This window comes from Canis lupus, chromosome 18 (assembly GCF_048164855.1).
Source record: "Canis lupus baileyi chromosome 18, mCanLup2.hap1, whole genome shotgun sequence".
NCBI classification, from domain to species: domain Eukaryota; kingdom Metazoa; phylum Chordata; class Mammalia; order Carnivora; family Canidae; genus Canis; species Canis lupus.
The window spans coordinates 51,297,995-51,310,817 of NC_132855.1; the positions used below are offsets into that span (position 1 = coordinate 51,297,995).

The 12,823-nt window shown below is 35.4% G+C and overlaps 1 protein-coding gene across 6 annotated transcripts in view; it reads right to left on the reverse strand.

Annotated features, from left to right (window-relative positions):
* Positions 1-598: 598 nt before the first annotated feature.
* GRM8 (glutamate metabotropic receptor 8) overlaps positions 599-12,823 on the reverse strand; it is a 731,564-nt gene continuing 719,339 nt past the window's right edge. For 5 of the 6 annotated variants that reach the window (XM_072784432.1, XM_072784436.1, XM_072784433.1 and 2 more), the window contains exons 10-11: positions 6,936-7,237; positions 599-1,178 (exon numbers count right to left, since the gene is read on the reverse strand). In XM_072784432.1, coding sequence (XP_072640533.1) covers positions 6,941-7,237 — 297 coding nt within the window. In that variant the 3' untranslated portion in view covers positions 599-1,178; positions 6,936-6,940. The remainder of the gene's footprint in view (positions 1,179-6,935; positions 7,238-12,823) is intronic. The other variant, XM_072784437.1, reaches the window with a different exon arrangement.

Genomic DNA, 12,823 nt, shown 5'->3' on the forward strand with positions numbered 1-12,823 from the left:
TCATTTGGAAAATAAGAAAGCATTGACATGTTATTTGAACTGTGGTTTCTTTAGTGATGCCAAGGGAATAAATATGCTAATTCTGTGCTTTGAGGAATGTACTTGGTAAGGCCCATTACTTCACTGATTTCAGTGGATACCAGGCCCAGGTAAGAAAAGGTTAATAGCACATACCTTGAAATCTTCCAATGTGCAGAAGTTTTGACTTAGAAAATGGAGAATTTCAGTGACCCTTCCACATACTTTTGATGGTGATCTTCATATTATATTCTCCATAGTAAAGTTTAACTCATCATTTGTTAATTAGAATACTTGAAGCAATTTACCTCAAGCTATTGCTTGATTCTTCATTAAAAAAAGCAGTTACTATGAAAAGTTACCATATCCGTTTTGAAATATTCACAGACTCTTACACAAATAATGCTTTTTCATAGAGGAATAAAGGACAATCTTCTTCAAATACACATGAATGTACAAAGACACAATCTTTGAAGAAATCAACCACGGATCACTAGGGCTTTTACATCAGGAGCTAACAGCAGAAGTGCCACCTCGAAAGAGTGTTCCTTGGCTTTAAAACTGGAACGAAACAACTCTCAACATTTGCAAAACATTCCTTTATTATTAGAAATAAATTATTTGTATAAAAAATTGCATGCGTCAACCATTGCATTTATTTTTAGCACAACCCAAGGCTTCAATCCGGTCAGCCATTACAAGAAACAGATTCATTGTCTTATACAAGTTGAACAAGGTGGGACAGGAACGGGAGTTCTCACAATCACAGAAAAATACTTACAAGAATAACATCAGACACGGTTTATTTCAACAGCATTTTTTTTTTTCACAAGCTAACATTAGTTTTCCTTTTGTGATTTTTTTTTAACTGCTTATGGGTAAGCAATACTTTAGCTTGACACTCATTGGTTGTACTGTATAAAATGTTTTTTTTTTTTCACTCTGTTTTTGATACTTTTGGCTCATGGCTACTTTGTGTTGCTTACAAGATTGACTATTGATTTGATTGATTGTAGTCTACAGAGATCTCCAGGAGTGAGTTTTGGTGGTGTCATGTTTATTGTTTAACATCACATACCAGACTTCTTCACGTTATACCATTTCCCTGTTTCAGATTGAATGATTGCTGTAGCTGATATATGTTGTCTTAGTAGAGGAAGCTGTTAAGACAAATTAAGACAAATTAATAGGATATCAAAATAAATTATTTTGCTAAAATGATTTTAAAATTCAAATCCTAAAATCACTATTTTATGATATTCCATTTTTACAACATGTTACATATTTTTTTAACCATGTAGTAGGAATTCAGTGATAACAGGAATAATAATGCAGCAACAATTTTAATTTGTAAAACCACTGCTATTTATAACTACTTAGCAGAAAACTAATAATGGAAAAGTTCTAATCATAATAAATTTAGATGAAATTCAATTTAAATGTGTGTTTTGAGTAACAAAGATACACAATATGAAAAATGAAAGAACACATAAATGATCTGCAAAAGACAAAAAAAATATTTTTTTACAACCTAAGTTAAAGACTTCAATTCTTTGAGTCTGATTTGATAACCAAAAACAGGTAAGTAATTACAACTACTTGTGCTTTGACAATGAGTATTTTTCAATTAAAGAAAATAATACTTTTATTTTTTCATTGTTTATTTGGGGGGGTGGGGGGCAGAAGGAAGGGAAGAGAGAATCTTAAGCAGGCTCCATACCCAGTGCAGAGCATTATACAGAGCTTGATTTCATGATCCTGAGGTCATGAGCTGAAATCAAGAGTTGGACCCTTAAGCGACTGAGCACCCCAGGTGCCCCTTAAAAGCAAATAATACTTATAGACTCTAGAAGTAAACATGGTATACTTATGTTCTATAAAGTACATAGAATATTTGTAAATATTAAAGTACATATGTGTATTGCAGGTACATATTTATGTTCCGGTTTCAGCCAAAGGATACAAATGGAGGTGTTTAAAAACAAAGACTCAAAGAAGGAAATAAATATTTTATTCTTCTGATACCAACTCACTATAAAGTAAAACCTATTATTGTAAGATTATTAGAAAGCTATAAATAACAAAGTATTCTAAGTCACATTTATTATACTCATGTTTAAGTTTTCAGAGAATATAAACAAATCCAAATAATCCCTTTGGTTTTTTTGAAAGATGTGATGGAATAAATCTCTCTTCTAAAATTCAAATGTGATGTCCTATATTTCAGTGGAATTCTGGAATGCATAATCATAAGAAGAAAAATATGAAATAATGCTAAATATGTATGTATTTCACTACATAAATCCAATTCAAGATGAAACAGATTTTTAGGTAATTATTTAGTTTTTGAACGTTAAATAAGCAAATTATAAAGCTCCTCCTCTGAAATAGAATCAGTTTATTTACATCAATATAATTGACCTGACAAGTTCCTAGCAGAGATTGAGATCACACAAAGTTCACAATCACAAAAATAAGTGCAGAGAGCCTAAGGAAATGCTAATTATATGTGTTTTTGCTATTTTTTTTATTTCATTGAATATTATGAGCTTTATGCCAAAAAAAAAGCTAACGTATCTGCTTCTCTTGTCTCCATTATTCACACTTCTAGGCTATTATTGTGGCACATAGAAAGGAAGTGGGTTTTTTATCTGGTTTTAAATTACATTCTGTTCCCTACAAAATGAGTTTAAAAAGATCTGTGAATCAAGTCACTGGGCCTCAGTTTCATTGCTAGTCCAAAATCCATAATATTGGGTTTTTGTGAGGATGGAGGTGACTAGGTTTGTGGGGGAGCAGCTGCTGTCTGAGAGAATGAATATGGAATCCTACTTTCCTACTGACCCCTTCCAAAAGGCTAGATGTCTGTGATGTTCAGTTGGTGTGAAGTGAGACAGTGATTTTTATGCTTGTGTACTATTTTTAAATTTTTAAAAAAATTTCTAAACATATAATGCCCTCATATACCTCTAAATTCCCTCTACAAAAACAAAATCTGTTCTTCAATTATGTTTTTGAAGGACTTTCATATAGTCTTTGAAGAAAGATGAAGAAAAATTGTCATAACAGTTAGAAAAACAACCCTTAAAATGGTTGTTCAATGTCCTGCCCTATTCAATATCTTCAACGGTAGCTAAAAATGTAGGAAATATTTATCAAGTTTGTAGATAGCTGGGAAGAAAAATTATGGTTGAAACAGAGGAATAAGACCCAAAAGGCCTTGAAGAAGATGATGTTTAGAAGATGTTAAATTAACAGAAGGTGATTTGGATCAGATCACTCAAGGATCATTCCAACTTTGAGACTCTATAGCTAATTAAAGATTCATACTTCATTTTTTGAACCCTTCAAAGCTATCCCCAGGGAAAAAGAAGGTAGAATTCTACTGAGAGCTCTGACTATAATTTACAAAAGGAAAGTTATCTTAATTTTTCTAATGGTTAGAAAAAGGGATGCAAGGCTATGGACATGGATGATTTAGTCAATGGGAAAACAGTGACGAGGGACAAATTGTGGAGGCAGAAGTCTTGGGAGAATCTTTATACCAAAAGTTTTACAGAGCGAACTGGATGAGAGATGTACATGTGAGCTACTAGGGAGTTTTTACAGTGGCTATGAATATACTTATGTGACAATCAGTTCTGGAATGCAGCAATGGTGAATTGCCTTGTGGACACCACTCTGTGTTCATAAGCTAGAGAAAGCAGTTCCACCTCCAGCAGCAGCTGTTTTCATGAATTATTCATGAACATAGCTTAAGAACTACCATGTTACAGCATTTGTTAATTGGGTACAGTTGATAAATTCATACACATCAACTTGCTTCTAACTCCCTTTCCACACACTTTTATGAAACAACACTTGACCTTTTTTTATGTGAAATGTAGTACTCTGCAAATTCAGTAATTAACATGGACTCATTGGCCTCCCTTCCAGCTTCACATTACTTATATTTATTCTGTGTAGATTTTGAAGCTTGAAAACCTTAAATATGTGGCCAGAATTTCTGGCATTAACAAGTAATCTTTAAGATGAAGTTTCTAAGTGCAAAGGACTTATAGAGCTCTATGGCCATGAAGGAAAAGCATTGCAATGTACATCATAAATACATTGCTAATTGGTCCGAAAAAATCCCAGCAATGGAATAGCAGCCATAATTATCCAAATCCTCCACATATTAAAAAATGAAGAAAGAGGGATGCTAAAAGAGTAGTTTTTGAATTTTAAGTCTTTTCTACTAATGACAGTGCAATCTAGATTTTCCAAGGCAGCAATGACACTTCTATCTTACTTATATGGTGATTCATAGTTTGCAAAACACTTTCTCCTATGTCACTGCAATGGTGACTTGTCACAAGTCTCATAACAGAAAGCATGAGAATGCAGCAACATGGATACTGTTCCAGTAGATTAACTAGCCCTTAATTAATTGAGAACAGACTCCACCCAACCCCAGAGGAGGCATTTTAAATCTGAGGAGGCATGGAGTGCCTGGGTAACTCAGTAGGTTGAGTGGCAGACTCTTAATTTTGAAGGACACAGGTTTTCCAATATTCAGTTCTACTTCTAAAACATAGGCACAATTTTAGAAGAAAAATCCTGCATTTAAGTTATTACGGTCATTGATACTTGTAGGGAGTGTGATTTTAAAGACTTGCCTCAATTAAAGCCACTAGTACGTGTAGTCAAGTTAATAGAGACATATGGAGTCCATGATACATGGTGATACAAGTGAACAAAGATCAACAGTGGTTACCTGGAATAGGACTTCAGGAGAATATGCACTGTCTTTCCTAAATGTGTAAACTATAATCACTTCATTGGACCCAATTTACTAAAATCCAAACTACTTACAAGATAAATATATTAAAGTTGCCAAAGTACAGTTTAACTACCTTTTAGGTAGTAATTGACTTTATCTTGATTCACCTTTTTAATTTTCTTTCACCTTCCAAAAGTGAGTTTCTGACTCTTCCAGAATAGTATAGGCATACCTTCCATTAAGATCTTTCATTCTTATTTCAGAGAAAGTAGGGAAATGCATGCTTGTTATAAAATTTCCATTTCAGTATCAACCAAAAATAATAGAAGGAAAACAAAGAACATGAGACTTACTTCTATTAAATATGGGATTAGTCTTTATCAGTGCTGGGAATATTCCTCTTCAGGGAATTTATTTATTTTTTAAAAGGGTGGGAAAATTTTATTGATTTTTTTTCTCCTGCCACTTTCTAGAAGTAAGTCTGGGATGACTGGTATTTATTTCAATTTTGTTTGGGTGTTCCCATTTGCAACCACATTACAGAAAGTTTCCTGGATTGTTGTTAAAAAACAAAACAAAACAAAACAAAAACCAAATCCAACCACAGACTCTGATGAGTTGTAGTGGGAAATGCCAACAGCCGGCCAACAGCAGTTTACCAGCATCCTACAACAGGTTTTAACTGGCTGCTCTGATGCTTTCAAGGTAGAAAAACACAGATAAGATTCTGCCCTCAAATCATAAGCATTGAACTCTGACACTTTTGATAGTAGCTATAGTGCATCTTTTGCTAAAAGACCAAATAGGCCCATTATTACTAAATTGCTTACCTATAATCAGAGATGATTATAATGATTTGTTACCAAAACCAGTCTTTATTGTAACTTCTCTTGCAGTTTTTCAGGGTTTCATGTTTACAGAAAGGTGAATATATGGGGAGTGTTTGTGGAATTTTTAAAAGACTTTTTTATGTACAGGTGACTAAATTTGGTTATTAGGGAGCTGAAGGGAATCTTCCCAGAAAATCTGACCAATAATTCCAAGAAGTCTGATAGCAATTATAGCCAAAAAACTTAATTGATCAATACTTATCTTTTAAGGCCATTTTTGCATATGGGGCATCAGAGTAGACAATGTTCATCTGGAAATCTTTATGTAAGGAAATGTTTATAAATCTAGTGCAGATTCTGTTGTTATAATAACTAAATTGGATAAAATCCACACTTAATCTTGTCAGAAGTATAGAGAATAGGGAATACAGCCTGCTGGAGGAATCTGAGAGGAAGAGAGTATTTTTGTATAGGGTTTTATCCTTAATTATTAAATACTTGTTATATATTTCCAAAAGACAGGAAGTCTGAGGTCTAATGCAAGAACCTTAGCATTTATATCTTTTTGATCCATCAGAAGCTAGTAACATAAAGATTGCTTTTTTTTTTTCTGTACTCAGCATCTGGTATTTTACAATACAGATCTTCAACCTGTTTGTTACTCTTCCATAGATACCAAAATGGACCAGTTACACTCTACTGGATTAGCTTAGTAGTGGTGTATTGTTATGGTGCACTCCTTCAGGGGTGACTACAGAGAAGAGGAAGGTAGGTGAGGAAGGGACAAGTAGACCAGTAACTGCAGGAAGGATCCTATTTTGAGGTCATGAAGCTTTCAGAGAAGAGCTCTAATTATCTTAATATAGCCGAAAAGGGGGCCACTTGGGGATAATAAGTATTAACTATGATTTAACCTAACATGTTGGCTCACTAGTTTTCTCATTTCCCTAAATACCTATATATCATATCATTTATTTGTGTAAGATCATTGAGCAACCAATAAATCAATAAAGAACAACAAATATTGAACTAACAGAGACTGGAGAGTAGTTTCTAAGTGCTACATAATAATTCTATAAATGGAAGATAATTCCAAGCTTCAGATGCTTGGTTATGCCTCAAAAGGGAGCCACAAATGTGATACTTTGTCAAAGAGATTTCGTATGCATAGTCACGCTCTAGAGAAAAGCCACTCGCCTTAAAGTTATTTGGTTCTAACCAAATGGTTCTAACTGCCATGATTGTCTCATGGTGTGCGAGTACCACCGTGCCCGTGGAACTATGCAGCACAGTCCCCAAGACTAGAAGAAGAATGTTCAACGTACATCTATTAGGAAGTGCTCCCGCTCTTGACCATCGGAAAGTCTACAGATGACTTACTGTTGGTTTCAAGACTCTCACAGAGTTCACTTTTCACCTCTCCATTTGGTCTGTCATTTCCTTTTTGGATCAGTTTGCTTTGCATGGTGGCAGCTGTCACCACAGCCTTGAAGCTCCTCTTGCGTTTTTGAACATTCTGCTCTGGATGAAAAATTATAATATAAACCTTGGGCATATACAGCATGCCTAGAGACACCGAAGCACTTAAACTCATGGAGACAGTAAGGGTTGTTGTCTGGATGTACATCTGAGGGGAGAAAAAAGAAAGAATCAATGTTGGTCAGCCTGATCCAACATAAAGTAAATAGCACAACCATTTTTCTATAACGGATTATTGCAGCTTCTCTGTTCAGGGTGCATTAGAAGGTACTTATAGAAGTTGCCCTTAATAATAATCAAGCAATTCTCTATCCCTACCTGCAAATGTGGGTAAGGTTGTATTGTTTATAGAGCCTAAATCCTCAAAACCAACACAAACAATTAAGCTGATGAAGCTTAGTTTCATTTTTAGATTATAATTAAACCTATACAAGAAAGGGAACAAAACCATTGTGGCCAAAGACTAACATTTTATGCCACACATCCTTTCTTCGGAGAGGTATTAGAGGGTCGAGTATAATTCTTTTAATAATAAACTTAACCTAGAAGCTTATGGTGGAAATGAGTGGGAGTGAAATATAACAGAACACTGCTATTGCCCACCATTGCTTGAATAATGCTAGCTAGCATTTGCATTTTCACATCATGACTTAATTTCAGCTATCAAACTTGATAAATAATAAGCATGCCATAAGGCCTTGATTTTTTAATACCCCCCCCACCACCACCAAGTATAATCCCAAAGGGTTTCTCAATGGTGGCATCATATCAAAATAAATGTGGTTACTTTTACAAAATACATACCACTCTTTCCTCCAACATTTAAATATGCCCTCTGGGGATAGTGTCTTGACATCTGCATTTTGAAAATTTTCCTCCTATGTTCATTCCTTATACTTATTGCACTGAAATGGACTGCCCTGGTACTTAAAAAGAGCAGTCTCTCTGGAAGATTCTTCTTCCCAGAATATAGAGGTCAACGAGCTGAAAAAGCCAAATCTAAAGTCACTGCTTTTGGCTTTTTCATTATGGTATGAAAACAGACATGATAGAATTTTAATCTTTTTTTTTTTAATTTCTCAGTGTTACTGAGTTATAACTGAAAAACAGAAATTGTGTATTTAAGGTATACAACTTGATGTTTTGATAAACATATGTACTGTGAAATGATCTTTGCTCTCAAGTAATTAACATATCTATCACCTTATGTAGTCATCACTTTTTTCTTTCCTTGTTTCTTTTTATGTTTTTTGTACTGAGAATGCTTAAGATCTACCCACTGAGTGAATTTCAAGTACCTAGCACAGAATTGTAAACTACAGTTGCCATGCTGCATATCAGATCCCCAGAACTTACCCATTCATAACTGAAACTGTATGTGTTTTGACCAACATCTCCTCATTTCCTCCTTCCCCTCCTCCTAGCAAACACTGTTCTATCCTCCACTTTGATGAGTCTGACTATTTAAAATTCTACATATAAGCGGATGATGCAGTCTTTGTCTTTTGTGTCTGGCTAATTTCATTTAGCCTTGTGTCCACAGATTCAACGTGGATGCAAATGGCAGGATTTCCTTCTTTTTAAAAAATGAATAATATTCCATTGTAGGTACATACCACATCTTTAAAAATAAAAACCTTTGACCTACTTCTGGTTTTTGTGTCCTGAGCTCAAAATATAATTCCCCCCAAATAACTTGGAATACTGGGGCCACAAAGAAGCTCTTGGAGGTCCCCTTTTTCCTTTATTTCGTTAATATCTGTTCACTCTAACAGTATCTGAAAATATAAAGTTGTCACGTTGTATCAGGCAATCCCCAGGATCCAAACTGATTGTATCCTTTTAAATAAAGGATCAAAAAACATTCACCTTCAATGCTAAGTACCTGAATCAGCACATCTCTTAACAGAAGGCAAAGCTGTCAGGTAAAGGACTGTCTAAGCTATGAGACTGTCTAAGACTGTCTAAGCTATCCATGTCTGTGAAATTCACACCATACTGAGTTTACTGTTTGTTTACCACTAAGGCTGTCTTTTGCATAAGACCTCATTGTGAGTATCGAATTACCCTTCAACAAGGTGATATAGATGGGTTTGTTTCAAAGTTCACTTCCTCCAGGAAGTCCGCCACGATAAGTCTTACCTTAATTATAATGTTATAATGGTGTCTTATTTTACTTCTAAGCACTAATGCATTGAAAAATTAATATAGTAGAGCACTTACCAATGCATAACTACATAATTATAACTATGATTTATATGTACTTATAGCTGTGATGTATATGAACTTAGCAGTAAATTATATGAAATGCACAACTAGGGTATAAACTTCCTTAGAGCCTGTAACCTACATTCTTTTCCTTATAAGCCACTAAGAAATTATACAAGATTCTACACACACACAAAAAAACTACTAGAAACTGCTAATTATTCTTGGGTATGTAAAGATCTTCAAGAAGATCAGGTTTCTACTAGATCAGGTTTCCACAAGATCTGATTTACACAAATCATACAGAATATGCCTTCCCAATTTCTCCATTCTGTCAAATGGACATCAGCTCTGGCTACAACATAGGGTTGAAGACATTTTAAGTAAGAAACATAAAGTGACAAGGTATGAATCCAGATTCTAGGTTGGACTCACATGTATTAGCCTCCACAGAAACATGATTCAAATACATTCTTCTGCCAAATGATAAATTACTACATGTCATGACCTCTCCTACCAATAAGTGAAATCCCCTGTTAAATTTGAGAGAACGAAGAATCTACTACAATTAAGAAGGTCCTGATAAAATGTGGTTATGTACCTTCAAATCCCCCTAAGCTTTGCCATCTACTTTTAGGGAACTTATTATTATGAATACTCAAACTTCAAAGTGTTAGTTAATTCTCTCTAAATTTCTACTTATTCTCCAGTGAGCATTGCTGCATGAAGCCTTTGCAGAAAACAGGCTATAGAGAAAGAACATTCAAGTAGGGAAACAATAACCCCAAATGCAAACTACAGACATAAATATCCCAAAGCCACTGAAATAGGTAACCATCAGTTTTGTCCCAGTCAGACCCTGCCACCTCACTTTAGCTTAAAAAACAAACAACAAACCAACACAAGACCTCTAGAGGTCAAACAGACACGAAATGATGGGAATACCCACACTGATAAGCTGGATTCTTTATATAAATATTAATCTGTTGGTCTTGCTAAATGCATACTACTAGTTTAAATAATTCATAAATACCTTTCTATTTTGAAAACCTTGTAAATTTTCTCTGCTACCATCAATATAAATGGTAATTTTCTTCCCTGATTCCAAATCATGTCTGTAATATATAATAAATTTAATCTTGCTAAATATTAGGCACGAAGAAGATTCGGGATTGCTAGTTTCCATATTAAATATGTTACTTCAGTCTATCCTTTAGGCAAACCAACTCAATGGAAGATCTAATAAACAAAGACATGAGGATTAAACAGCACTATGCTTAATGTCCAAGCTCTCTATCAGACACTGTTTTCAAATTATACCAAAATGCTGATTTTACTCATGTGCTTTCTTAAAGCAGCTTCTGAAAAATGTTCATGTGAAGTTCATACAGAAAAGCATCTATACAAAACTGTACCCTAAAATCCAGAACCTTACAGTGACCTAGCATTTGTTACAGCGCATTGCACTGTAAGTGTTTGAACGTCATTTTTGAATATTTAATGAAATGAAAAAGGCATATGTACATAACCCCAGTGAAAGCAACAATGGCATAACACACAAATAAATAAAAATGGCACCTGTTCTCATTCTAGAGAGACTAAATCTTCAGCAACATGGATTATTGCATTCCAAATATCTCTCATACATAAAAATAAATGTAGAAATTAGAAGATTGAAAATGAGCATTTGATTCCAAAAGGACTCGTGGATTTTTGTATAGCTATAGAAAATTCTAGTTGTCTGAGCCCTGTAAGAAAGGAACACCACAGCTTATAGTTTTTGCTTTTGTTGTTTTTAAGATAAAGAAGTTTACAGAAATCTCTGGAGTTGCCTTGTGGGTGGTAAAAGCCTCAAGTCAACCCACCAGGTGACAATCTAAACACTAATAAAACTTCCCTGGCAATTGGACAGCTGTGTGATCTTATTTTCATCTCTGACCTTTAATTTCTTACCTATGAAGTTGGGGGAAAATAATACTTTTCTCATAGAAGGGTTACAGAGTGGAATGACATAATCTTTGTAAAATGCCTCACAGGTTCAAAATAGCAGTAGCTCAACAAAGATCATTTACCTTACAACTTTGAATCTAAAAGGACATTAACAAAGCATCCTTCCAGGTATACAGGATAAGAGAGGGGCCTATGAGTCAGTATCCAAAGCAGTTTTGTTTAGTGAATAGCTGACTGCTATGCTCTAACAATACGGTGTCAAGGGAAAGCCTTTTGTAATCTGACTTCAAAGCAGGCAGAATAAAAATTTTGCCCAAAAGTCAACTCTATTTGCTGATGTCAAGGCTATATGCACTGTCTGGGCTACAGTCCTAGGATAACACATTAACTCTCTGCATCGAAGTTACAGCTTCCCGGAAAGCAGAAGGGAACAATACTAACTCCCTCTAACCAACATAAATCCATTGAGGGATGCTGACAGTGGTATTGGGTATGTTAATGTATCCTTTTTTCCAACTTTTTTTTGTGCCCCACCTTCTGCCCCCTGTCACTTCAAAACATTAATAACTGGAGGAAGGTGACTACCTTCTCTATTATGGCCATTGGTAGCCTGTCACTTCTGCCTCCACACTCCAGAGACATTTTGAACCTGCAAGAGTCAGATGCACTGAAACAGGTGTCAGTGATCTGTGGAGAAGTCAGGAAGAGCTGGCACAATGGGACACGCTACCACGACACCTTTTCTGGGACTTGCTATGGTAACTCTTCATTGTCCAAAGGGGTCATTTGTGCCCATCCAGGGTCTCTTGAATGTAGGTCATGGCCTGGAAGAGTTGAGGAGGGAGGAGATTATACTACTTCAGGAAAAATGTCAGTCTTCTACCTGCACAGAGAACTCCATAGACTCGGACAATCCAATCTGGTAAGTTTTCAACCCCTTAATAACAAAGGTGACCTATTTTGAGACCTAAAACCCAAGGCAGGTTTGTGCCATGTGATAAGAAACAAATTCATTATTTATTCCTGAATATTTATTCCTGAATATCTCTGCCTTTCCTTGGATGGTTTAATCTCACTTTTTGCTACAGTCAGCCAGATTTATTTGGCTATTTTGCACACAGTCTGACCAGTGAGACAGTTATGTTAACACCTAAAGCCTGCCTTTCTCTGTTTCTATTATCTATCCCCTCATCTGTATCTCCCTCAAAGTGCCACCTGAATCCAGAAATGAATTTTCTCCTGCTTTTCAGCAGAGCTTCAGTCAATGGACCGCAAATCTCCTTACTAGAAGTTATTTAAAAAAATTTTTTTAAACGGACAAGTTTACAAAGAAACTGTGGAATTGCTTTGTGGTGGTTAAAGCCCCAAATCAACCAATCATGCAACATTCCCTAGCAGTTGGGTACAGCAAACATCAAAGGCAATAATACAACCCTTCTGGCTGAGCCTAGATGCTGGTGAACCATCACCAAGTCTCTATCAAACATTTTGTCAGGGGCATCTGGGCGGCTCTGTGGTTGAGAGTCTTGCCTTCGGCTCAGATCGTGATCCTGGGGTCCTGGGATCAAGTCCCACA